General features: G+C 47.7%; 1 protein-coding gene across 3 annotated transcripts in view; it reads left to right on the top strand.

The window, feature by feature from the left end:
• Dlg5 (discs large MAGUK scaffold protein 5) overlaps positions 1-27,327 on the top strand; it is a 103,755-nt gene that overhangs the window by 31,596 nt on the left and 44,832 nt on the right. For all 3 annotated transcript variants that reach the window (XM_038310633.1, XM_038310634.1, XM_038310632.1), the window contains exons 2-5: positions 8,173-8,241; positions 15,223-15,385; positions 16,839-16,982; positions 17,632-17,815. In XM_038310633.1, coding sequence (XP_038166561.1) covers positions 8,173-8,241; positions 15,223-15,385; positions 16,839-16,982; positions 17,632-17,815 — 560 coding nt within the window. The remainder of the gene's footprint in view (positions 1-8,172; positions 8,242-15,222; positions 15,386-16,838; positions 16,983-17,631; positions 17,816-27,327) is intronic.

The raw sequence follows: 27,327 nt of genomic DNA, 5'->3' as shown, positions 1-27,327 counted from the left end.
CACGTACACACCCATAAATAAAACGGAGTTCAACAAAAAAGTTTGGAGAACAGATTGGATTTTGGAATTTAATTCCAATTAGCAATCAATTATAGTAAGCCTGCCAAGTACTACACACCATAAAATAGTTCATGGAGGTCGTGGGCCAGCCCGTAGAAACCCAAGGCTGATACTCAGTTCTTCATCTTGCACATGGCAGACATCACTAACGAGCCCTGGGCTCTTTTTCAGATCTGTAGGCTCAGGCTTTTGGAGCAAAGTCCTTCAGACAGGGCATGACAGATCTTTTTAGATGCCCCTTTTGGGTTTCTAGTTTAATATAAACCCATCCTTTCCCTGGTGGGAAAAATGCAGGCAAATCAATCACCTACATAACTGCCTCTCTGGGAAAGCATTTCTGAGACTCACATGACCCACCCAAAGAGGTTTTCGCATGCGTGCGTGTGTGCACGCGTGTGTGTGCGTGTGCGTGTGCGTGTGTGTGTGTGTGTGTGTGTAGGCCAGAAGACAACCTCCCCATGAGAGAAGATTTCTCACTGGCCTGAAGTTCACTGAGTAGGGTGGCCTGGCTGACTCTTGACGCCCAGGGATACACCTGTCTCTGTCTCCCTAGCACTGGGATGCAATTGTGTAACATCAGACTCAACTTTTTTCTTGAATCTTGGATTCTGGGATGGATTCTGGGGATCAACCTTGGATCCTTATGCAAGCATAGAAGCACTTCATTGACTGGATTATTAGCCCTGTTCCCAAAGCGAACTTTTTTGCCTTCTACTCTTTTTAGTATGTGTTGAGGTATATCAAGCATCTTCCTCCTCCTCCTCCTCCCCCTCCTCCTCCTCCTCCTCCTTCTCCTCCTCTTTTCACTAATAGATATGTATCTTCATCATCTCCATCCCCAGCTTTCTCCTTTTTATACAGTTCATGATCCCAGCAAAGGGAATGGCACTACCCATAATGGGTGAATGGTCTTACCTCAATTAGTGCCATGCAAATAACCCCCATAGGCATGTGCAGAGTGATAATTGAGAGGAACTGACAAGCCACCCTAGCCTATAAGAACAAGCTTTCATTTAGACATGGAGAGAGGGATGGAGTAGGTGTCACACAGGTTCTTCCTAAAAAGGGCTTTCTACCAGTGACCCTTCCAGGAACTGGACAAAGGCTGGGGACAGTCTGCCATAGCCAGTTCACGAGCCCTGAACTGCCCACTGCTCCCTTGCAAGCAGTACCTCAGAGGCTACCGAGACAGGGTTTTAGAGCACTTACTGGGTGCCCAGCTCTTCAAAGGATGCTGCTCCTCTGTACTCTAATTCCTCCTCTCATCACCTGTTCAGTAACCAGGGAAGAAACACAGACTGTGCAAACAGCCACTTAGGGTCACACAGTGGGGCACACTGTGAGCTGACCACAGCCACCTGACTTCCTGAGATGATGGGAAGCAGTGGAGTCTGTAGGACAGGAAGGCTAGAGATCCAGGGAGGGGAACCAAGCCCAGCCTGGGTACAGGAGCTGGCCAAGGCAGAGGCCTCTCAAAGATCTTCATCCTTCCTGTGTGGCTCCTAGGGTTCTAAGAGAGTGTATTTCAAGACAGGTTGACCATTGGTAGTGCTGTCTGGAGCCCAGAGGAACTTGGCTGTCACTCCCTGCCCCATCCACGTTGAGCGTGGTACAGGGCAGGGCAGTACTGCGGTCAGGCTCTTCCAGTGGCTGGCCCAAGTCAGGTTGGCTGCAGACATCACTAATGAATGAATGTGGTCTTGACTTTTTGCAAGCCACTCCTATACCTGGCCTACCCTGCCCCCACCCTCCCCTGAGGCATAATTGTGGTCCAGCATCCTCTTGCCAAGCCCCCAAACCCTGCCTTGTACGTCTGGTACCTATTGGATGCTAATATACCACCCATGCCAGTCAGTGGTGACAGCAGGGAGTCAGGCTTGTTTTCATGATGGAAGACAGTATTAAAGGTTGTCTCTGCTTGGTTCTGGTTGACAGTACTGGGCCCTTTCCACCACATAAAGCTCAGCCTCTCTGAAAGGAGTTAGTGTTCCCAGGCACTTGCTTGTGCTGTTCACAAACCTTCTGCTGGTGGAGAAGCTGCTATCTGACCTGACCTTTCTTCCCAGTAAAACAGGCACCAAATGCCCCACACCCACCAGCCTAGCAAACAAGAAGGGCATGTCTTTCCATTAAGTCTGGTTTTGCACGCTTTGTTTTCTCTCCTGTTTCATGGTATGGGTTCCACATTGGAGAACACATGCAGAGAGTCAGAACTGGCCTCTGAGTTTCCTGAGGTTCCATCTTCCAGATTCAATATCTACAGCATTGAGCTTCAAGCAAACTGTGCTTTCATTGCTCTGTGCCATTGTCCACCTCACGGGTGCCTGTTTCCATTGTCTGGGTGGTCTCAGCAGTGGACTCCTTGCCACTTTTGCAAATTAGATTAATAGCCCTAATGATGAGCCCAAAGGGGGAAGAGAAGGACCATTACTGTGCTGTTTTGTCCAGCTGAAGGCACCTGTTCTCAAACTTTGCAAGGAGCCCTATAGTGTTACTTCTCTGTGTGACAAACCCTAATGTACAAATCCAGTTGTTTCTGGTGGCTTGTGCACACTGAGGACAAGTCAGACATGGTCTGGATCTCCAGCTTTCTGTGCACAGAGATGGTTACCATCTTCCACCCTAAGGTTCATGGGCAGGACTCCTTTTTTTTTAATAATTTAAATTTATTTTATGTACATTGGTGTGAAGGTGTCAGATCCCCTGGAACTGGAGTTACAGACAGTTGTGGGTGGCCATGTGGGTGCCGAGAATTGAATCCAGGTTCCCTGAAAGAATAGCCAGTGCTCCTAATCACTGAGTCATCTCTCCAGTCCCAAGGACTTCTAGACTGACATGCCTTAGTCTGTGTGTGGTACATTCATGGTCACCCCTCTAGTTCTCTGAAATACCTGAGTTTTGTCAAGCTCTGTTGTTGGGTCTCAGGTGTACAGCTAGAACAGGGGTTGCCCTCCATGCAGCTCTTCAAGAGGTTTTCCTAATCCAGCACCACAGGAGCTGAGCAGTAAACAGTGGCTCTCACTACCCACCCTTCCCTCATCTCCATAGACAGGAAGAGAGTGGCTCTCCAATGAGCGCTGGTGATGTTACCTGTTCTCTAGGATGTCCTTCCACCTCAGAGCCCCAAGTGCTCTGATTCAAAGGGGAGCACATGCGTCCTGTTTGCCCCTAATAGCTCTCCCTTAAACTCCTTGAGTAATTGAGACAGCCTTGATTTCCTCCTCTGTAAAATGAACCTAATGACCACCTCAGGGTCATTATGGGTGTTAACTGAAGCCAGGTCTGCACCGTGAGCCAACATGTGCACAGTCTTAGCACTTACTAGGCTAAGGACCCATTAGCTGCTATCCTTGACTATTAAAGAGAGTGCCACACAGTCTGCAGTCTCTTTATGGACTGGATTTCATCACCAGCAGTCTTCCATTTAGGGAGTTGAGAAGGGTAGGGCAGGAAGGGCTTGCTGCAGGCTGGTTTACTGGAATCTAATCTCAGCAGCTTGTGCTTGGGGCCATGTCAGGTGTTGTTTCAGACACTCTGTGATTCCGTTGGTCTTCACAGGACCTTCACAAGGGACCTTCCCCAGGTTACCAGGTGCAGAATTGATACACAGAGAGCCCGAGGGTGAGATAAGGGTGGATTGGGGAGATAAACCCAGGGGAGCTGGGACTGGTCACTGCACTAGTCACTACTATCTCTTTTGGCCTACAGGCTCTGATGGGAAAGATTTTCTTTTTTTTTTTAATATTTATTTATTTATTATGGATACAATATTCTGTCTGTGTGTATGCCTGCTGGCCAGAAGAGGGCACCAGACCTCATTACAGATGGTGGTGAGCCACCATGTGGTTGCTGGCAATTGAACTCAGGACCTTTGGAAGAGCAGGCAATGCTCTTAACCTCTGAGCCATTTCTCCAGCCCGGGAAAGATTTTCTTAACCCTCCTAGCAAGTGTGCAACCTCTGGAGCTTCTGAGCCTATTTCCTCTCACCTGACCCAGGGCTCTGCAGAGATCTGTGGAATGATTGGACACGTGGGTTATAGTTCTTCAGGTGTGAGCTGTAGGAGGACAGCAGGGTGGGGCAAGTACCACTGTTGATACTTGCTGTCTTTGGGCTTTAGAGCTGCCTGAGAGTACCAAGCCCATTCCCTTGTGATGGAGTGGTAGGAGCTAGCCTGTCTGGGACCATGCTGTCTCAGGATAACTGGTGATCAGGGACCTCTGTATGCTAGCTCAGCAGTTTTTAATTTCTACAGTGAAAGCCTATTCACTCAGCCCTTTACAGGTCCAGGTGAATGAGGGGGAGGGTGTGAGGGACAGCCCAGGCCCTTGTAGGCTGCTGAAAGGGGCCTGGGAGTGTGGGGCCGTCCCTTATCACCACAGTTTTGGAAGTTCCTTTGAAGTTGGTCTTGGTGACCTGGCAGGACTGAGTCACACTGTAAACAGAATCAGCAGACCTTACCTCTTCTGAAGGACACAGATAACACTTGTGGAGGAGCAGTCCGGAGTGGCACTAGGTAAGCTGTCTCCCAGAGCTACCTACTTCCCCCAGGGCATTTGTGGAAGCTCTCATCTGCAGCCCACTCCTGTCTCTCTCTTTTAGCCTTGCTTCTTCCCTTGGTCCCTGCACCACGACTCTGTGGCCACATGTCCTGGGGCTTCCTAGCAATGCAGTCTCAGGTCCTGCCTTCATCTACCCTTTAACCAGGTCCCCAAGCAATTCCTCAGATGGTAGAGAACCTGCATAGATGACCCTCAAGCTCACACATCCATCTGAAGCTTGTCTTCTGTGGGAATGTCCATGTATGCCATTTAGGTTTCTTTAAGTTGCTTAGGATCTCACAAGATGGCCCTTGGGTCGCAAATGTTGACGAAAGCTGGGCTGATTCTATAGTGTCCAAAGGCCTGGGCTTCTAGGTAAAGAGTGTTCCACAGAAGCTTTTTAGGGTGCGTTACAGTTCAGGTAGCTTTAGCAGTCCCTTCTGGGCCTCAAACAAATTGTCACATTCTTATGGCTACTGCAGATGGAGGGGCTAGACAGGGGCATCTAAGTATGCTGGACTGAGGTGGGACTCCTGGTATCTTCAGGTTTGATTGTGAAACCCCAGAGGGAAATGACACCTGACAATTACCCCTCAGGAAGTTATCAGCTTTGAAAGGACACTGTGTAGCTTTGTGTGTGTGTGTGTGTGTGTGTGTGTGTGTGTTTAGTTCGGGGGAGGGGACTAACTTCCTGCCTTCTGTTAACAGTCCTGACACATAGGGCCTTGAAGACAATAGTTATAAAGACAAAACACCGTTCAGACAGTGTCATCTTTGGGTCCTTTCCCCTAATGATGTCCAAGGCTCTGAGGACGTTGTTAAAACAGTACCCTGTTTTGTCTCTATCAGTTACTCCTCACACCCACCAGCCTTGCCAGGGCAAGAAGCCCTGCCAACTGTCTGTGATGAGGGGCCAGGATGATGACCAGAGATGCAAATAAAGATGTCACTCTGCCCCAGGCAGGCCACACAGCCTAGTCAGGACTTTGGGGACAAGGAAGAGGAACAGAATGTGTTGGTTGCAGAAATGTGAAATGTACTCCCCCAGCTAGGGAGGATGCAAGGCAGGGAGGACGAAGGGCATCTGCCAACCTTAATTAGCAGTGGAAATTTGCCGTGGGGAGGAGGAGGCAGTGTGTGTGTGTGTTTGGGGGATGGGAACTGCTTTACTGGAAGATGGGACACTGTGGATGCACGTAAGAGAAGGAAGCAAGTGTTCCATTCTGGCAGAGGTGACTACAGAGCACAAGCTGACATGCCAAGCTGAATTGAGTTGAACATAGATTTATGAGGGTGTGACTGGGTGCATTTATTTGCGCTGGCATTCCCAAGGCGGTATCATTTCAAAACAATCTACCATATAGTGGCTGGCCAGCCTTCCTGGTCCACATAGAGAAAAAAGACGGAATCTAAAAAGATGGCTCCTTAGTTTCGAACCAGCTAGCTCCCTTCCAGGCCTTTGTTTTCATAGGTGGACCTCATCGCCTACTCAGTCTCCTCTGTCCTCTGAGATGCTTTTTGGTCCTCTGGAGGTTTCCTCACTATGCCTGCTGCACCAAGTGTCCCTCCCATTTTCCTTCCCTGTTTATGCCCCCTCCACTACTGTATCTCTCTCTTTCTTTCTTTCTTTCCCTTCCTTCCTTCCTTCCTTCCTTCCTTCCTTCCTTCCTTCCTTCCTTCCTTCCTTCCTTTCTTTCTTTCTTTCTTTCTTTCTTTCTTTCTTTCTTTCTTTCTACTTTTTCCTTCTATGATAACATTGGTCTTGGGGACCTAGGAAAAGAGGTAGAAGAAGGGAAGAGAAATTTCTGAATCTGTCCCCTTCTGCCTCTGGGTAATTCTTAGCAACTTTTTCACGTCAGATCCCTAAGGCTTGTTCAGAGCCCTTACAGCAAAATCCTACCTGTGCTCACCCACCTGGTTCTGGGAACAAAACATTCCTCTTCATACCTGTTTTTGCCACCTCTGCCTGGCATGCTTTTCTGCAACCCCCAACCCCCCCCCCCCCCAGTGTATTCTCCCAATGGCATTGGTTTGCTTTTAATTTTGTATCAGTTTTGACTTTAGAGAGCAATATATACACTTATTTTTTACTTATTTGTCACTGATGCAAGAGGCCTTATGTAGGACCAAACCTCTTCCTCACACAGGCTGGAATCAGGGTCCAGCAGGATCCAGTATGCTTTTCTTAGCATACTGAGTGCTGCCCACCCGATATCTCGGTCCGTAGGTTGGTTCCTGAGGTTGGCAAGTTGCACCTGGCATTATTTGAAACTAAGTATTTTTTAGTTTTGATGGTGGTGTGCACCCAATAAATTAATGACATTTTCCTACTCACTCCCAGTGCTCCTGTCCTCCCTCATGGTGTGTGTGGGCACCAAACAAAATGTGCTACTCACTGTTTGGTGACTTTATAATTGTTCATAAGTTTTTGAGTAACTTGATTCTTTATTATTAAAAATCATATTACATTTATTCTGTGTGTATGGGGAGGGCATTTTTTTTCTTTCACCATGTGGGACTTGTAGCACGTCTAATAACCTAGAGACAGGTGCTGGAGAGATGATGGCTCAGGGGTTAAGAGCATTGGCTGCTCTTCCAGAGGTTCTGAGTTCAATTCCCAGCAACCACATGGTGGCTCACAACCATCAACAATGAGATAAGGTGCCCTCTTCTGGCCTGCAGCATACATGTAGGCAGAACACTGTATACATAAAAACAAACAAACAAACAAATCTTAAAAAACAAACAAACAAACCCAGAGACAGATATGGTGATCAGTCTGAAGGTCAGAAAAGCAAAACAGCCAGCACTGGCTCTTTCCTCTACCTCAGTCCGAAATGGTGATCCTGCCTCCAGGAATCTCAGAATGAGACGGTCTGAAAGCTGTCTCCTTCCGTCTTATATTCCTCTCTAGTGCCGGGACTAAAGGTGTGCACTTCTACTGCCTGGTTTCTGTGGCAAACTAGTGTGGCTACTGAGATTAGAGGTGTGTGTCACCAGTGCCTAGTCTATAAGTGGGGCTGTTTTACTCTCTGATCTTCAAGCAAGCTTTGTTTATTAAAAATACAAATGAAATACCACTATAGGACCTGGGGATTGACTTAGGTCATCAGGATTGGTGGCAAGCACCCTTACCTTTTGAGCCATCTTTATGGCCATGTTTTTACTAATTATTATTGTTATGTGTCTGTCTGTGTGTGTGTGTGTGTGTGTGTGCACACGTGCACGCGTGTGAGTGCATGTGCGTGTGTAGGTCAGAGGACAGTTTGGTGGAGATGCTTCTTCTACCATGCATTCTGGGGATTGAACCTCAGGTGTTCATGTGGGACAGGAGGCAGCTGGCAGACTGGACTTCCTCTGCCCATTGATCAGATCTAGAGCAGCGGGGTGTGAGTGTGGAAAAAGAAAGGTGAACAAAATGAGTCAAGTCCAGATACTGCCTACCACACCTCTCTGTGGACCTGGAATCCAGGTTCCCAGCCCTGGTACAGCAAAATGATGTGACAGAGCTTGGGCTGTGGACTAGTGGCCCTTCTGGGTAGTAACATATTGGTCTCCCTTTGTGTCCCCAGGCTCCACCTACAGTGTCCTGTCCATCATGCCCTCAGACTCGGAGAGCAGCAGCTCCCTCAGCAGTGTGGGTAAGTTCTCCCCTGTTGGGGACGGGGGTGGGGTTTCCATGGCACGGGACATCAGTTCTGCCATCTGATTATATGTGAGGTCCTCCTCTGTTGATGACATTCTCATTTTCTCTTATCAACAAAAGTCCAGCTTTGGTGTTAGAGGTGGGTGTGGGAGGCGTGTTTCTTTACTTTATCACTCATGAGGTACCTACTCTGGGAATCTGGTCAGTCCCCCGAAAGCTTCCTTTTGAGATTGACCCCTCATGCTTGTCCTCTGCAACAGGGGTAGTGTGTTGTCCTGGCAAAGTAGCCACTCCATGCTGAAATGGATGTTTCCCTGAGCCTAGGAGAATGAAACCAGCCCTGTCTCAGCTCTCTGGACTTGCGCTGGCAGGAAGGCCAGGTGACTTCCTAGCCTTCCCACGCTTCTGTGTGTGACCTTTGCCCTGTGAAAGCTCACAGAGGTCATTTGGTCCAGTCATTGTGCATTCCTGATACAGAGAGATGGGAAAGTTGACACCCACCGAGGGGGAGTAGCATCCTTAGTTTCCCATCCAGCAGGGTTGACATCTCACTGGCTTGCTCACTTTCTGAACGCTTCATACCAGGTGTGAAGTAGTGTGTAGGGCAGGTGGTGGTACCTTGGCAGCTGGATCTTGGGGTAGGAGACTAAAAAAACCTTCTTAGAGCATGGGGGGTCAGTGTGATCAGAGGCATTCAGGTGCCAAGAATGGGCTGCGTGTGTGTTCCTGGGCTACCTTAGTGATGTCTCACAGTCTGGGATGTCGGCCATGGAAACGTGTCTCACAGTTCTGGGGGTCAGAAGTCCAAGATCAGAGATTTGGCAAGGCCGTGTGCTCTCAAAGGTTCAGGACAGCAATTCTCACGTTAGAGTTCTTCATGGATCGCCCCCTCACCTCCCACCGCTCCTCTCTCTGCCTCTCTCTGTGTACATATGAGTGCTGAGGACACTGGCCACAGCAGGCTCACGACCTGTCTTGTTCCGCTGTGGCCTCAAATTGCTCATCTGTAAAACATTGTATTTATAAATAAGGTTCACATTCTCCTTTTTCTGGATCAGGACTTCACATCTGAAAAGAGCACATTTTTAGCTCTCATGGCGTCTAGAGCACAAGAAGGACACACCATAGAGTCTGGCATTACAGTTTGACAACGGGTGTGGCTCTTCAGGAACAGGACTGTCAGGGTAAATAGGCTGGTTAGGTGAAGCTTCTGTTTCCTGTGTCCTGCTGCCCTTCTCATCTCTAGTGGATATTATAGACACATTCACGTTGTCACTCTGAACTGGTGGTTTCACCTTTCCATGGAGCATGTATGATCTCACAGGGGCTCCAGAGAGAGGCTCTGCCTCTTAAAGCATTTGTTGCTTATGTCGGCATTTGCACATGAGCAGGAAGATGGGATTTATGTTTTTCTGGTGAGGTCTCTCTGTAGCATGGGCTAGTTAAAAATTCTTTCTGAGTACAGGGATTACAGGCATCATGCCTAGCTCAATAGGCTGAACTCCAAGGCAAGTTAGCCCTTGTGCTGAGGATCAGCAGTGTCCCCAGATGCTTCTTGAGAATCATGAGCAGTCTGAGAGTAATAAGTCTTTGATGTATGTTCCATTGCAAGCTCAGCCTGCACTGGCTGTGCCCAGTTCTTTCATGGAAGAGCTGGTTGTGTTTCTGTGGTCAATCCTCGCAAACTCACAGGAACCAAGATTTGCTTTTCTTCCTCTTCTTCTCCACACCCACTCCCTTAAGCAGTAAGGAAATGTGTGACCTCATATAACAGGCATGGCTATGATCAGACTGGGTACACGAGGCTGGGGCTCTACCCCTCCGGAACATGGCAAGCTGCCTACAACAGCAGTTTAGCTTTCTTAGCCAGATCTGACAGCACCCAGGGCTGTGAGGGCCAATATGGAGTTACTACCAGGTGGCTATCCACATTTAAATGCCTTAAAATGAAGTGCAATTTCTAGTTCCTCAATTACACGAGTCTTATGTAATTGATTCTGTAGCTACCCGTGATCAGGGGTTTCCATCTGAGATGTTACAGGTGAAAATTCAGATGATGTAGACAACCAGTCCCTTAATGTGATCAAAGGCACCTTCCCCAGAGGCCTTGGGCAAGGAAGATGCCCTCTCATTGAGGGCATCAGAGTCACTGGTTTGTCCTTACACCTGTGGCCTGGACCCTGTGTTAACATGCTTGGTGCATCAGGGTTGCAGATTCCTGAGCATATGACCATTGGAAACTAGGTTAGGGCTCACCACCTGTAGTTAGCCCACCATGCTTGGGTGAGCAAGGCTCACCACCTGTAGTTAGACAGTTCCTGTTGCCCCAGTGCTGTCCAGTGAGAGGCAGAGCACGTCATAGGTACAGCAGGGTGGAGGTGCCTGTAAGGACAGGTAGATACCCACTTTTATTTGTCTTGGTTTGTAGACCTTAGGAAAGGTAAAAACAAGGTCCTTAGAGTAGAGAGATCCTGTCCACATTTCTGCTTCATCTCCTCAAGATGAAACAGTGGAAAAGAGCAAGTTGTGTTCAGCAGAGAAGGCCTTGGAAGGTTAGGGTTGGAGGCAGAGGCTTTCGATTTTGTTTCTGAGACAGCGTTGTCCTAGGTTGCTCTTTGCTGCAGTGATAAACACCAGGACCAAAAGGGACCTGGGGAGGAAAGGGTGTACTGGACTCGCACTTCCCGGTAACCTTCAGTCACTGAGGGAAGTCAGACAAGAACTCAAGCGGGAGCAGAGGCAGGGCCTGGAGGAGTGCTACATCGTGAATGCCCCTTTGCTGCTGGCTAGCTTTTCATACCTGCCTGAGGAATAGTCTGTCAACAGTGGGCTGGGCCCTTCTACATCAATCAATAATTGATTTCCCCACAGACATGGCAGAGGCCAATTTGATCAAGACAGGTCTTCAGTTGAGGTTCCCTCTTCCCAGGTGGTTCCAGTTTGTGGACAGTAAACACTAACACCTACAAGTGTCTCATGTGTCCCAGGCTGGTTGTGAACTCGCCTTGGAGACAAAAAATATCCTTGAACATCTTACCCTCTTGTCTCCACTTCATTAGTGCTAGGGCTTACAGGTGTACAGCAGCACATCCAGTGTATGCTAGTGTGGGGACTAAATGCAGGGCTCCCTGTGTGCTAGGGCAGTACTCTCCCAGCTGCGCTACATATAAGCCCATGTTTTGTCTGGTTTTTTTTTGTTTGTTTGTTTTTTAGGGACAGAATCTCACAATGTAATCCAGACTGGCCCCTCACTTGCCAGTCTTACTTCCTCAACTTCATAAATCCAGGATAGGGCTACCACACTCTGCCTAGAAGTGTTTTTGTATTTTTTCTAAGTGTCTGAGGGCTTACTCACTACATCAGTTTCTGTTGTCAACAGCCTGGTAGCTACAGTGTCCCCTCTGCTGAGGTGTCTTGGGAGGTAGTTTTGAAGATTCCATATCCTCAGTGTGAAAGCAGTGAGGGTCTTCCCGGGTGCACCCCATGCTTCTGTTTCTCCTCCTCGTCCACCCTGATCCAATCCCACAGTAGTCTCTCATTTCTCATCTTGAGTAAGGAGGGAGGCCTTCAGGAGCGGGGAGACACTCCCTGGCCCTGTTTGGGAAACCTTCAGCTCCAGCAGATGGAGGTAGTGCGAGGTTTCTCATGAACCAGAGAGATGGATCTCGGGCTTGTGGGAAGGCAAGGTGTTGAAGGATTTCCTTGTATTCCAGGCAAGGTTTCTGAAAAGAGTAACTTGGCTGTTGTGGGAGGAACCAAGTCAGCAGGGAAGCAAGGAGTATTCCCTGTGATCTCAGCATTTTCTTCCCTGGGCAGCCTTTATTATTATTATTTTCTTTTCTTTAGAGACAGGTATTCATACAGCTCAGACTGGCCGTGTACTCATTATAGGATGACCTAGCAATTGTGATCCTTTTCACTCCTCCACTGTAGTGCTAGGATCACAGGTATGCACTATGACCCTGGTTTCTACAGTGCTGGGATCAAACCCAGGGCCTTGTGTATGCCAGGCAAGTTATCAACCAGTTGAATTACGTTATCCCCAGCCCTTGGACAGTCTTTTGTTTTCTGGGGAAGCCCTTGACATTCTGGCATTCATGATGTTATCTATTATCTAGTCTTGTGAGAGCACCTTCTTCTCTTGGAGGAAATGACTATAGAGGTCACTTGGGAGCATTCTCACAAGTTCACACATGCCACTACACAGAGAGAATGGAGAACTCACAGAGGCATGAGAGAGGCAGAAGGAAGCTGGACTTTAGTCCCTGTGGAATACAGCAGGAAAGGCATGGTTCTGGGGAAGGTGCAGTCTTTAGCAGGGAATGGGGAGATTCTTGGAGGAGGTGGGGCTTGAGCCTGAGCTTCCCTGCTTGCCCTGGTTCCTAAAAAGCAGACCCTTAGTGGTGGATTCCAGAGCAATAGTTTGTCTGGCCAGGAAGCCAGAAAGTGGCAAGGCTGTTATGGGGGTCCCTGCTTTGACTTACTTCAGGAAAGAGGCCAGCAGGAGGCACCTGCATTTCACCTAGAGGGGATTTCTTTAGGTTTAGTAAGTGTATGATGCCCAAGCTTAGCAGCAGAATCACTAGGAGGTGTGTGTGTGGGGGGGGCATGTGTGTAGAAGCCAGAGGATAGCCTTTGGTGTGAATCCTTATTTATGCCCATTTGAGGTAGGGTCTCATTGGCCTGGAGCTTGTCAGTCTAGACCGTCTGGCCAGCTAGCCCCAGGAATCCTCCTGCCTCAGCCTCCTCAGCGCTGGTATTACCAAGGTATGCTACTGTGTTTGGCAATTTCATAAGGCTTATGGAGAGTCAAACTCAGGTCCTCGTATTTGTTAAGAAGGTAGGTAGTGTACTGACTGAGTTGTCTTCCCAGTCCCCGAAACTGTTTTCACTTGAGTGGCAATTGAGAGGATTTCCCAAATAACTTAGATTGTTTTAGATCTTCCTGGTTTATCACAACTTGGATTTGTCTTGAGGACTCTGTTAGGAATTGCTGTAGTTATCAGAGCTAAGTCAGAGAGGCTGCTGCCCCCTGGGGTCCCAGATCTGGTTGACCTCGCCTTGTTATGTTCCCTGTGTGTTTGTGTGTTTGTTATGGGTGATGGAGAAGAGGGTAGAGGTGAGAGTGGAGTGTAGAGATGAGAGGAGTCCAGTCCCATTGGAAAGTGTAGTAGTGGAGACCTGGATCTCAGCTCAGAGCTGAGTTTGTGGGGGCTCATATGTTACTGTCTGGTTTGTGGGTATCAGTTGAGCAGTTTGGGACTAATGAGGTGAGGATGGGGGCATGGTACAGAATTGAACACCTTGGCTGCATACCCTAGATGTCAGCCCCCACTGTTGTGTCTGGGTGGCCAGCTGGCTCGGGTCCTCCCACCGAGTCCCTGAGACCAGATGCTGCTCCATTCACAAAGATGGATGGATGCCTTAGTAGCCCTGAACTGGCTGAAGGCCTGGGGGATTCCTGGATAGCCACTGGCCTTTAGTTCATGTTGGAAGGCCAAGGAAGCTGAGTTCCAATGTCAGCTAAGGGCGATATAGTACCAGGAAGAAGCAAAGGCAGGCAGACCACAGCAGCTCTGCTCCCCACCTCCACATCTCTTTATCTCTGAGCTACAGTCCACTGGGATGGGGCAGGTATTCTCTGCTCAGCTAATCCTTCCTGGAAATTCTCTTCCAGACCTATCTAGAGGCATATCTCTTAGTTTATTCCAGATTCACTCAAGTTCATAGTCAATCAGGATGAATATGTTTTAGGAGTATTAGGTTCAGGGGTCGGGTTACCTCCACGTGGGATGCTGACAAATGCTGGGGTAATAGCTTGAGGCTCCCACCCCATCCCACGGCAAATCCAGCTCTTCAACTACGGGGAACTCCCTGCCTTTCCTGAAGCTGCTGAAAGGTACAAGGCTCACTTTTCATTTAATTGACATTGGTTTGGATCCGAAGAGGTTGGGCAGGGCCTCATAAATTGAAGGTGCATGTCATGCTCTTTGCATGTCTGGGTCCACTGGGGAGACAAGTGCCATGCCCCCAGGATGTCAGCCTTTCTGATGACATCTACAAAATGAGATGGTGCTATAAGCTCCTCTGACCCCACCCCAGATCTCTTAAGTGTTAGGTGAGGTGTCAGATGGACATACTGGCGGGGCTAATTATAAAAGGACCATGGTTTAATTTGTAAGAAGTATTTTATCTTTGGATTCTTAGAGATCTATTTGGATCTGGTCAGAGGCAGCAGTGTCTGTTAGCTTTCATAAAAATGTAAAACACGTGTGTGCTTGTGGTCCTGGGGACATGTGGTGAGAGCATGGTCTGGGTTAAACATGGATGCTTCAGGGTTTACCTGCATCACATCGACTGTGAACCATCAGCATCCTCTGCTTGCCTGGTCTGGCTTGGGCAGGTCCGGAGAAAGTGGATCTGCAGTAGGGACTGAGTTGCTTGTCTAGCCATGGAAAAGAAGATGGGGACATGACTTGTGGGTCCCAGTCTTGGGACAGCTACCCTGCTCCTTGGAGTATTCACTTTGCTCCAAGTGCGCCCCCTTTCTCAGGCCTCTGTTTGAGGTCCAGGGTCGTCTGCCCTGCCTCTTTCATCACGTGCTGTGTCCAGGACTGGGTGAGAGTGAGCATGCCCAGATGTCCAGGGCAGGCAAGGATTAGTGCCCCAAACAATTCCATCCTAGAGATGTGAGCTCCAGACTGGGGAGAGAGTGGGTATGCTCAGAGTCCTTGGACAAGACCTCATAGTCTAGTCCCTGGTGTCAACTTGTGGAAAGAGACTGAGATAGACCTACTTTGTAGGAGTGGGTGTTCCTGCAGCAGCTGCAGAGCCTGGTCCCACTTGGTGCCTTGCAGTGGGTGATGGGAAGGCCCAGCGCTCATCACTGCTTCATGAATATCTGAACAAGGCATGATTTCAGAACAGTGCTGGGAGTGGGCCCGAGTGTATGTTCTCTGTGCTTTCCTACCCATAGGGACCACTGGGAAGGCGCCGTCCCCGCCACCTCTCCTTACTGAGCAGCAGATCAGCGACAAGGTGGAGAACCTCTCCATTCAGCTACGGCTAATGACCCGAGAGAGGAACGAGCTACGCAAGCGCCTGGCCTTCGCCACGCATGGAGCCACCTTTGACAAGAGGTAGTCATTGTCCCAACTCCCCAGTGAACAGCTGACCTGACACACTGTGTCACCTTGAGCCACTTCTCCTTAGCCCCATGGTTTCTGGAGGCTTCACCTCTAAGGTGTCCTCTTATCCAAGCCTGGTGTCCTCCGGATGCTAGCCAGTTGCAGAACCTTAAGCCCAGGTGGGGGCAGGGTTCTGTCTCATTGTCTCTATCTCTGTTTCTGTCTCTCTGTGTGTCTTATACTTTCTCCAAGTGAAAATAGGAGCCTATGACCTAAGTCACACCAGTGAGGGATTTAGGTGCGTATCTGTATGTTTCCATCATACACTTGAGGAAACCCTGAGAATCAGTAGCTACTGTGGTTTGAGTCTGAGGTAGAGGAGCTAGGCCAGCCCCCTTGGCATTGGTGCTTGCCTCACAGGTGATTGTGTAGGAGGTGCTTCTGGTAATAGTTGGAGGGGCCTGGTCCCTGGGGGCTAGTTAGTGGGTTATGGAAGACCTGGGGCTCTCAACTGCTGCTGCCAGGTCCTGTGCTGTCAGTGCTGAGACAACAGGCTTTCCCCTGTATCCCCATTCTGCTGCGTCCATTGTACGTGTGTATGTGCTGTGTGCTCACGGGCCTGCACACACATATACTGTCTCCCCGAAGACCCCAACCTGCCACGTTGTTGGCTGGAACTTTCTGTGGTTTGTAAATCCATACTGTGTTCTCGACATATAGGCATCTTATAAAGGTACATTTTACCTGGTGTCTTTTGTTTTGAAGAAATTTTTGGGAGTTTTAGTATCTGTTCCCTTTGCAGAAGTGTTTGCTTAGCCCTCTGTATGGAACCATGTACCAACATTCCCTAGAGAGCCTATTGAATTGCAGGATGCAGGGTTCCCTTCTTTCCCTCCAGATCCTGGGAGTCAGGTTTCTGGGGTGGGGCCTGATGATTTGCCTGTCTCTCAGTTTTCATGTGATACCAGTGCTGACGCCCTGCAGCATCTCTTTAAGCTGCACTGCCCTTGGCCCATAAGCTCACCTTGGCATCACAGTGGAATCCCCTAGGGAGTCTTTAAAGCCATCTTGATGTAGGGTCTCCTTCTGAAAATACTGATTGTATGCTCTGGGAATCCATGTAGTAATAGGCACCCAGGATTGAAAATCCCTGTTCTGAAGACAGGAGAAATATTATTCTAGTTTCTGGTGGGTCCAGACCTCTGGCATAGACTCTGGGAAATTCTTAGAGAGCGAGTCTTATTCCCCAGGCCTACTGAGGGAGCTCATGAAGCCAGGGCTTCCTCCGTGTGGACACCATGACTCTGTTGCCTGAAAGCAGGACTGCAAGTTTAGTAAACATCAGGAGGCCACAGTGCACAGGAGCCAGAACCTGGCACCCACTGGGCTGGGATAGTCTAGGACATAGCCTAAATTCAGACTCCTTGAGGCTTGTGTTCATGGGGTTCTTTGCTCCTGGGGCCAGGCCCTACCACAGGCTGAATCCTGATTATGAGAGGCTTAAGATCCAGTGTGTGCGGGCCATGTCGGACCTGCAGAGTTTACAGAACCAGCACACCAACGCCTTGAAGAGGTGCGAGGAGGTGGCCAAGGAGACAGACTTCTATCAGTGAGTGTCGTGCTGGGAAGGGCCCAGGTCTTGTGGAGTAGCCACCTTCTGTCCTTCTCAGTTTCTAGGCAGAGTCCGGGGCTCTGGTGCTCACAAGCAGCCTGCCTTCTATGAGAGGCCATGTGTCTCTTGAACTCAGTTTTGCTAAGTGTGAAAGAGACTGTTAGCCCCTCCCAGCATTCTTGTCAGCCTCAGAAGCTGATAGATTTGAAAAAAATGATTTAAAACACAAGGCAGGGTCAGGCACCCGGAGCCTTCCGGATCTCTGACTGGTGGCTTTACTACAGCCTATTCTCATGGGACAGACAGGTTGGGCGTTCTCTCCTCAGGGCTCCTGACCTCCTTCAGAGGGTATTTGCCGTCTACCTGCCATGTTGCCCTAGGTCCCAGGTCATATAGGCACAGGTTGGGGCTGTCTCATTTCCTTGGAGATATTTGTATCCCTTTTGGTGTTGGGGTTTTCAGAATTGGGATTGAGCTTTTTTTTTTTTTGAGTTTACTTGTTATCTAGGTTTGGCCTCCCTCTGAGTGCTGACCTGACAACTATGGCCATTGTCTTGATCTCTTTGGGGACCTGGGGCTAGTGGTTCCTGGAGATGGGGTGTGGGGGAGAAATTGGTCAAGACTAAATGTGTCTGTGGGGTTTCAGCACCCTCCACAGCCGGCTCCTGAGTGACCAGACTCAGCTGAAGGATGACGTGGACATGCTGAGACGGGAGAATGGGAAGCTGCTGCGTGAGCGGAACCTCCTGCAGCAGTCCTGGGAGGACATGAAGCGACTCAGGGAGGAGGACCAGAAGGAGATAGGCGATCTCCGGGCCCAGCAGCAGCAGGTAAGCCTACAGAGTCAGGGGCCAGCCAAAGACCTCCCTGCCCATCTGTGTACCTACCTATCCCTCCATCCATTCATTCATCCATCTACCTATCCTACCATCCAAATACTTTCCACACAATTGTGCATTTCTGTGAACATTAACAAGCGTTTCTGGGAAGTCTGTCTCTTTTGAGAACTCAGAATATTGACAAATGAACTGTCTTGCTCTGCTAGAAGCTGTCTCCTATGAGAAAGACAGACTACTCACATTATCACACGATTCCCTGTCATAAGCATTTCACGTGCTGTCAAGTAGGGTGATCTCTGAGGCATGCAACTTGGGATACAGCGGGCCATTGGGGGAGTGTGTGAGTTATTTGGTTTGCAGGGGTTATGTGACAACACAAGGGGAAAGCAGGTTGCAAGAAGAGCCTCCATGAAAATACCAAAGGAGTGCTTTTCTTTGTCATTCTTTTGGGTGGCATGTCACCTTCTCCTTTCTTCCTGTATTCCAATGTGTTCTCTTCCTTTCTCCAAGCTCTTAGTTCACAGCACAGAAGCCTGAGTAGCAGCTTGCCAGCTCTGTTTTTGTGAGAGGTGCTGCACAGCTCTCCTGTACTGGAGCTGACTGGATGACCAGGGATGTGGGAAGGGCTTTGACAGACTGAATGCACTGGGTGGGAGAACTGAGCCTTCAAGGGAGGAATTTCCCCACATAACAGTTTTAGTTCCTAAGGGATAGAGAGCAGAGTCTTGGGGTTCTCCTCAAAGAGCTGGTGTGCTTAGTCTAAACTTACCTGTTCATCTAGCATGATGTCCTCATAAGTGGGCTTCTGCTCAGTTATGATTCTTAAAAATAATTATTAAGAAGCTATTCTAAATCTAAAATGTTTGCAAGTGTGCTAGAGTGAACCCCTGACCCACAACCAGTTTGTATTTACTGGTGTGAACGCTGCCTCTCACCTCAAACACACCAATGTGTGTTTCTTATAAACAAGGATATTCTGTTCTATGTCAGCATCGCCATCTGAGCATCCGACCCCACCACCTCTGCCAGCCACAAGAGTCCTTTTAAAGCACGCATTTATTGTACAGCATGTTGGTTTTTCTTTTGCCAGTTTTGTCCATGCCAATAACACACTCTGGTCATCTCCTCCACCTTCCCTCACCATTTTATCTCCCATTCCTCCTGCCTCAGCACTCTGGTCCTTTTAACAATGTGTTTTCTTAGTAAGGGACCCAGTTCAGTAGGAAATACTATACAGTAGCCTTCTTTTTCTGTCTGATCTCCCTTCATTCTTAAGGCCTTCCTTGGCTTTCATGACCTTGATCCTGTTGAAGGTTACAGTTCAGCTGTTTAATGGGATGCCCCTAGGCTTAGGTCTATCTGATTTTTATCGTCTGCCCATTTTTGATGGACTATGAGAGAATCCTTGCTATGTTCTTAAATCCTGTGGATTGAATTTTGACTAAGTTCTGGCTTATTCCTGGTGCTGTTCTGTTCTTGGTCACTCCTAAGCTGGTGTTTTCAGGACTCGCCACTGTCATTACCTGGCTTCTGTTCACCGTTTCTTTTTTCTTCCCTCTTCCTTTCCTCTGCTCTTCTGTGTTGTAGCCCATGCTGGCAATTGTTGGTTCCTCAAGCTTAATCCTTCTTTCTTTTGACATAGCTCCTCTATTTCTTTTTCGCCTTGGTTTCTGGCTTACCAGCCACCTCAGGTTCATTTTACACTTTTTCTCTAGCCTCCAGTACCAGTCATTAATTTTTCTTTTCTTCCTTTTGATGGGGGAAAATATTATTTAAAAGTATAACAAGGGAAAGTCTGCCAGCTTTGGTGTCTCATATCTTTCTAATCCCAGACTAAGTAGAAGGCTGGCTATCCTGGGCTATACAGTGAGGTCCTGGTTCACCCATGCTGCAGCCCAGCCTCCCACCTCCCAAACAAAGCAAGAGTTGAGTGCTAAATGTGTGTATGGATATGGAGATATCATCCTTCCCAGCCTCTCACAGTAGAAAGGATGTTAGCAATATCCGAGTACTGTCACATACACTGGGCCATGCAATCACACACACACACACACACACACACACACACACACACACACAGAGAGAGAGAGAGAGAGAGACAGAAAGAGAAAAACAGACAGACATAGACAGTGACAGACATACAGAGACAGAAAGAGATAGTAAGACAGAGACAGGAAAGAGAGTGACAGAGACAAACAGACAAAGTAGGGAGAAGAGAGACAGACAGAGATAGAGAGTGGGGAGAAGAGAGACAGACAGATAAGGATTGAGATTGATTGAAGCCTGTGACCCTCAAAGCTGAGCAGGAAATCACAAGGATGGGCAACGCAGCACAGCACAGCCACACAAGTGGTTCACAGACATACATGCAGGCGAAATACCCATGCATATAAAATGAATAAATCTTTATATAAAAAAGGTAATGTTTTTATATACTACTCCATGAAGCTTCCCATGGACTCATGCTTAACTTAGACCCCCTCAGCCCCTCCTCATCCACAGCTGCTTATGTATCTTGGGATACTTAGTGAAAGCCATGAGTCCCAAAGGCACTTCCACTCCCAGCCTGGGTTCCTTCTGCTTCCCTCCTGTCCATCTCCGTAACTCCCCGTTAAAGCAGCAGTGAGAAGAAATTGACTGGAGCCCAGTTCTAGTTAGCTTGGTATTTTGTTTTTATTTTAAACACACCCCAGGCTTCCCAAGAGCATGCTTTTCTCTTACTTTAGTCTCCGGGGTGCTGGGATGATAGGCTCAAGCCACCATGTACTGCCCCTCCTGGTCATTTACTCTGTCATTTCCCCTGAGTGTCCCAAACTCCCAATCCCTCTGTAGCTACCCTCCTCACACCATGCTCTTTTTGCTCTTTCTGGGTCCTTGTGCCCCTGCCCAACAGTTCTCAGCCCCAACAGGTTTGAGTCCTTCTCTGTGCCCCCATGTGCAGCCTTCTGTCTTCTGCCTCACCGAATGGCTGCAGGGTTCAGGTGACCAGAAATAAAAGGGACATGGCTTTGTCTTTGATTCTGTGATTTTTTAGTTTTACAGAATTAATTAATATGTTTTGTAAGAAATAGCAAAGGAGTGAAACTATAGAGACGCTTTATAAATAAAAGTTTGTTTCTTTTTACTGCACAGAGGTAACTCCCACCCAGTGTGTTTCAGGTTTGCCTGTGTGTCTGGAGAGCTATACACATGTAAGTCATCTCACACTGCATCTCCTTGCTGAGTAGATTGTGTGCTTTACTCTGTCTTAGGACAAATTCCCCTTCATAGGAAAGGTTGAGTTTGGGGAGAGCACCATAGTTGATTAGGCTGGCCTCCCATTGACTGATCCTGAGGCTGTTTTCAGAATTTCCACTACCCACTGTGTCCTATTGAAAATGTGCTTCCCTGGGTTAATTGTTTTCATCCACCTCTTCTGTGGAGAAGTGGCTCAGTTCTAGAGCTATGAGGTGGATTCGAAGCTGTCAGGAGGCTTTGCTGTGAGCCCTCCTCCTTGAGGACTTGGTCTTGTGTGATCCGGCTTAGCTGTGTAGATGTTATAACTTACCTGTGGGATCAGTGAGTCTTGGAATGGATAAAGTTCCTGGGAGGGGAAGGAAGCACAGGTCAGAGCAGCAGGGCCTGACTGAGGACCCACTACTTCCCCCTGCAGGAGAAAAGCTGCTGCAACAGGACAGTCCTCTCCCTGGCCCTTCTGGACTCAGGAGGGGTATGTGTGTATGTGAGCCTGTGTCTGTCTGTCTCTGTGTGTGTTTGAGATGGGATCTTATATATTCCAATGGTGTTGAACTTCTGATCCTTCTGCATCTACTTCCTTAGTGCTAAGGTTACAGGCATTCGCTACCACTACACATTTCAGTGTCAGGAATCAAACCCAGGACCTCATGAATGCTAGGTGAGCACTCTGTCGTCTGAGCTTACGGCTGCACCTCAGTCCACCAAAGTCCCATAGCCATGCTGAGGTTGAAAATGGGGCTATTTCAGTGTGGCCCACTTGTTCTTGTGATTGTGGTGAGGTGGAATGGCACCAGGCTTAAAGCTTTCACTCTACTGTGTGTGGCACAAAACAAAAAATTGCTTTTATTCCAAATTTGTTCACTCTGAGTTAAAATGGCTTCATAGAGGGTGGGGAGAAAAGAAGACCCGCGGATGTTGCTGGAGGTATAAAGTTGGTGTAACTCTGTGAGAAGTTTGAACATTAATGACCAGGTGAGCCAGTCATTCCAGAACTGAAAGTAGGTATTCACCCAAAACTAGGGGACAAAGGATTGTAGTAGCATTGCTCAGAGCAGCCCAGAAGTAGAAACAACCCAGCCGTCCATCAATCAATAAATAAAAAGTACCATGTGGTCCAGCCCTTTCTCATTATTCTGCATGAAAATAATACATATGGATAAACCTTAAAACCATTGGGCAATTTTTATTTAAAGAAGTCTTTACTGGGCATGATGGCCCATGACTATAATCTCAGCACTTGGGAGGCTGAGGCAGGAGGATTGTGAGCTCTAAGCCAGCATGAGCAATGTAATAAGACCCTCTGTCAAAACTGATGATGATGATGATGCTCCCTGGGGGCATAAAGCTTTCTGTGTTTCAGTGTGTTGAAGACCTACAATCTTCACACACATTTACATACATTATCCCTGCCCATTCTCTCCTCTCTTCCTTGCTTACACCACATATGCTATGGGAAGGCCTTCTTCCTCCACTGTGCCATTACTTGATTCCTTTTATTTCAGAATAGCTATGGCCTTTGTGGGTGTGTTGCATTTGCTTTCAGATCAGATTAGTCTGACTGTGATTTCAACAAAGTACCCCACCAAGAGAGAAGGTTAGTCTGCCAGAGGGAGAGGCAGTGAAGTCTATGAGCTGATGTGTTCCTTCTTTTACTCAGCTGGCTTTCTCACCTTCCCAGACACTGCCCAGGTAGAGGAAAAGCTACCAACAGGGGGAGCAGGTGACATGGGATAGCCACAGGCTTGCTCCGCTCTGGGCCTAAAGGCAAAGGTCAGCCTTACTGGACAAGGCTGGTTTTGTTGCCTGGTTCCTCCCACGCCTTGTAAACCTGAAGAGGCCCTTACAAGGGTAAATGGTGCTGTTTGACTTGCATGTTTGCTGGAGGGATTTGTGCGGCCTTCCAGTACTCTGCATGATTTATCTCGAGGAAATGAGGTTGCCCCCAGTGAGAGGGGTTGGGTGATCCTGGGCCTGGGCCTCTGTCCTCAGGAGCTGCAGACAGGTGCTTTGTGCTGCTTGTGAGCTTTGGGGGAGGAGGCTGAGGGCTGAAGCCTGGCCCTTGTTCCGTTTTCTTGGTGGGAAATGGGTCATATTGGATTCTTCTGGGGGTGTGTCAGGCATGCTGAGAAGCTCCTAGGTTGGGAAAGCCAAGTAGAGGGTATTTTTGTACCAGTCTTCCTGTCCTAAACTAATGTTCAGTTTTTGGTTTAAAAAAAAAGAAAATTATAAAAACATCGATGAAGTCACCCCAAACTCAGTGCTGTCTTACTTTGTAGACATGACCAACTTCTATCACCTTTAGCACATAGGCTTGTGACATTTTTTCCTATGTCATGTTTTAAAGAAAAGCCTTATTTTCTCCTCCAAGTTTGCGTTTGATTTTTTTTTAACCCTAAAGTGAGTGTGTCATGGGTCTTCTTATTTTGTCTGTTTCTGTAAACATCCACAAACCTATACTATTTTACTGTTAGTGGCATCTGACTTCTATTCTGTATGTTGACTATTTTAATTCTCAAGACTCCTGCCTTATTACATTCAGTTGACAAAAATGTGTAAGCGGAGGTTTCTCTGTCCCGCCCCATCCCACAACCACTTTTAAATAATCACCCAGAGTTTTAATATTAGTTGCAAAATATTTGGCCTGTAGCTCAGACTTATTGCTAACTAGCTCTTACATTTAAGTAACCTATTTCTATTAGTCTTCATTTGCCACAAGGCTCATGGCTTCACCTGTTCTCTAGCATGTCTTGTGTCTTCAGCAACTGGCTCGCATCTCTCTCAACTCCACTCCTCTCCCTGTATCTCCACTTGGCTTTTCTGCCTAGATTTATTCTACCTGGCTATAGGCCAAATCAGCTTTATTATTTAATTAATAGGAGCAATACATTTTCACAGCATGCAGAAGGATTATCTCACAGCATAAATGTATCTGTCATTGTTTTGTGCATACATTAAGTTTTTTATTGTCATTCTTATTTATTTAATACCTGGGGGTGGTAGGTGTGCTCACATGTCACAGAGCATGTGTGAAAGTCAGAGGACAAATTTTGGGAGTTGGTTTTCTCTTTACCATGTGGGTTTCTGAGATTGAACTCAGGTCAGGCATCAGACTTCACAGCACATGCCTTTACATACTGAGCCATTAGCCAGCCCTTGTATGTATCTTTAACATTTTTATTGTTATAAATAAAATTTCTGTGTCCATGGAAACATACCTTTCTTTCATCAATTCAACCAGGTCATTTGAGTTTCCTCTCTCCTTGCTCAATGTCTAGTTCTAAAATGTTCTTTTTGGATCTGTGAAAGTTGACTTTTCTCCTGAGGTATCCCAGATATTTTCTTCTTCCATTAGTCTACCTGGGAAGCTGAACATGTGACCAACTCTCTCTCTCTCTCTCTCTCTCTCTCTCTGTGTGTGTGTGTGTGTATGTTGCTTAGTTTTAATTATCAACTTGACATGACCTAGAATTACCTGAGAAGGTAGTCTAATGAGGGATTGTCTGGATTAGTTGGCCTGTGGGTATGTCTATGGAGGATTGCCTTGATGGCTCATTGACCCAGCATCTTAGTCTATGTCCTATGGCTTTGAAGAGACACAATGATCATGGCAGCTCTTATAAAGGAAAGCATTTAGTTGGGGCTGGCTTACAGTTCAGAAGTTTAGTTCATTATTGTCATGGTGGGAAACATGGCAGTGCACAGGCAGACATGGTGCTGGAGAAGTGGAGAGTTCTACAGTCAGATCTGCAGGCAGCAGAAGAGAAAGCCTCTGGAACTGGCTTTGGCTTTTGAAACCCCAAAGTCCACCCCCAATGACATACTTCCTCTAACAAAGCCACAGCTCCTAATTCCTCTCAAGTACTGCCACTCCCTAGTGACCAAGCATTCAAATACATGAGCCTATGGACCCAGCCTACTGTGCAGTGCGCCATTCCCTAGATTGGGCCCTGAAATGAGTCGGAGTGAAGAAAGCTAGCAGAGAACAAGTAGTCCGAATCCATGTCTTTACTCCCCTCTGCTTTTGACTTTGGATATGGTGCTTCAAGTTTCTGCCTTGACTTCCCCTCTGTAGTAGACTGGAACCTTGAAGGGGCATGGTCCCATCACTACAGAACCTGGAATTGTAAGTCACATAAACCCGTTTCTTTCCCAAGTTTCTTTTGGCTGGGTTTTTTTTTAATCACAGCAACAGAAAAGTAAGCCCTCCCCGTCTGTGTGTGTGTCTCTCTCTCTGTCTCTGTCTGTCTGTCTCTGTCTCTGTCTGTCTGTCTGTCTGTCTGTCTGTCTCTCTCTCTCTCTGTGTGTGTGTGTGTGTGTGTGTGTGTGTGTTGTTTGTAATCCTCCACTAAGAACATAATCTTCTAATGATGAACAGGAAACATTGTAGACTGGCAGATAGCATCTTTTCCAGTTCTTGGGAATTCACATGACTGTAATTCTTATTAATTTCTTTGAAGCTGTTGATGATAAAATGCAGGCTTGAGTCTGAGCCCTTATGAGAGAAGTTGAGAAATGCTTGGGGCCTGGGAGTCTCTTTGAAGGTCTGGATGCTGTGCTTTGCGAGCCTGTGCCTCTCCAAGGCTTCAGTGAGCCAGAGGCCAGGAGGTACAGGGAGGTGGAGCCAAGCTTACAGCAGTGATGCCTCTTCAGTCAGGGTTTTAGCCAGGGAACTGCACTGTGCCCTGGGGGCTCTGTCTCACCAGTCTCTTTTGGCTCTACAATCCACCATGTCTTCAGAGCTGTGCTGAGCCTCATAAGGACACATTTCCATAGGCCTGACCTCTCTTAACCAGGAATGAAAGCACAACCTGGCAGCCTGCTTCCCGCATCCTGGGTTGTCTAGCACACCTGGCTCTAAATCTGGGAAATTGGTTCTCAGTAAAGATCGAGTGTGGTGGTACAGACTCAGAGTCTAGTGTGGAATGATGAAGTAACACTGTCACCAAACTAGCTGCGTTGAAAATGGGTGTTTCTTAAAGGAAAGCTGGAGAGCCTCTGCGTACCCACAGCTGCCCTCTTGTGGGGAATTCAGAACATGGCAACAGTGCCTTTGGAGGTTTTCCCTGCCTGGGAAAGAGGAGGATTAGAGAGTGAAGCATATGAAGTCAGTCTTAAATGAAGTACCTGAGGTGTTTGTCCAACACGGTAGATAATCCAGTACAGATGCCATACCCTCTCCAGACACAGGCGCAAGGCAGTGGTGTTCTGTTGACCATGGTGAGTCCTGTGCCGGTGGGATGGTCTTCTCATGTCTCGGTGGCACTGTCTGAGGATGTCCCCCATGTCCTCTGGAGCTCATTGCCGGCTCCTGAAGAGTTCAGGTGTCCTCAGTTGGTGCTGTACCTTTGTGCCCAGTTCCCATTGGTCAGTGATTTGCGTCCATTTCAAGCCATGCACAGAAATGTATTTCAAGGAGTTTAAGGGTTTAAATGGGAAAAGTGAATCTTGATTACATTTTTGAAATCATAGCAAGAAGATAACCTTATAATCTCAAGGTAGGAAGGAGAGGCTTTGTTAAGGCATCTGAGGCACAAACTACAAAGGGCATCCTTGGGGGTTTTGCCATAGAGAAGAGTGAAACCCTGGCATCGAAGATACCATCAGCCACGTGGTGGCAGAAGATCCTTTTGATGAATATACCCAGAAAAAGTGGCTGGAGTTTAAAACTGGCTCCTAGAGGGCTGGTGCAGCTCAGGTAGAGAATTCTTACCCAGCATACAAGCGGTCGTGGGGTAGAAATGAGAGACCAAAGGGAAACTGAAGTTTAGAAACGGGGATTCCTGGAAGACAAGCACAGAACAGATGCCCATAGTGGCTCCTAACTATCTGTAATTCCCGTTCCAGGGCACCTGGCGCCCTCTACTGGCCTCTACAGGTAAAGTACACCTGTGGTGCATATGACATTCATGCAGACAGAATACTCATACATATAAAATAAAAATAAATCATTAAAAAATTAAACAAAGGTCCACTTATTAGCTAGTGGAACTGGCAATGCCTTAAAAATCTGACTACTGCATAATAGCTCAGAGGTGAGTGGAGACTTAGGTGACCACTGACAGTGAGACAAAGTCATGGACTACCCGAAGACCTGTTGTTGGGCTTGAGGAGGGGAAGTGAGACAAAGTCATGGACTACCCGAAGAACTGTTGTTGGGCTTGAGGAAGGGGAAAGTTCATGCATCCCTCAGCATGGGTGAGCTTCCAGCTTAATGATATAAACTCGATCTCCTCTTTAAAAAAACTTTTTAAAAAAATGTATGCATT

Source organism: Arvicola amphibius, chromosome 13 (genome assembly GCF_903992535.2).
Source record: "Arvicola amphibius chromosome 13, mArvAmp1.2, whole genome shotgun sequence".
In the NCBI taxonomy this organism is placed as follows: domain Eukaryota; kingdom Metazoa; phylum Chordata; class Mammalia; order Rodentia; family Cricetidae; genus Arvicola; species Arvicola amphibius.
The sequence above is the reverse complement of the archived record's forward strand: the minus strand, read 5'-3'. Positions and strand labels throughout refer to the sequence as shown.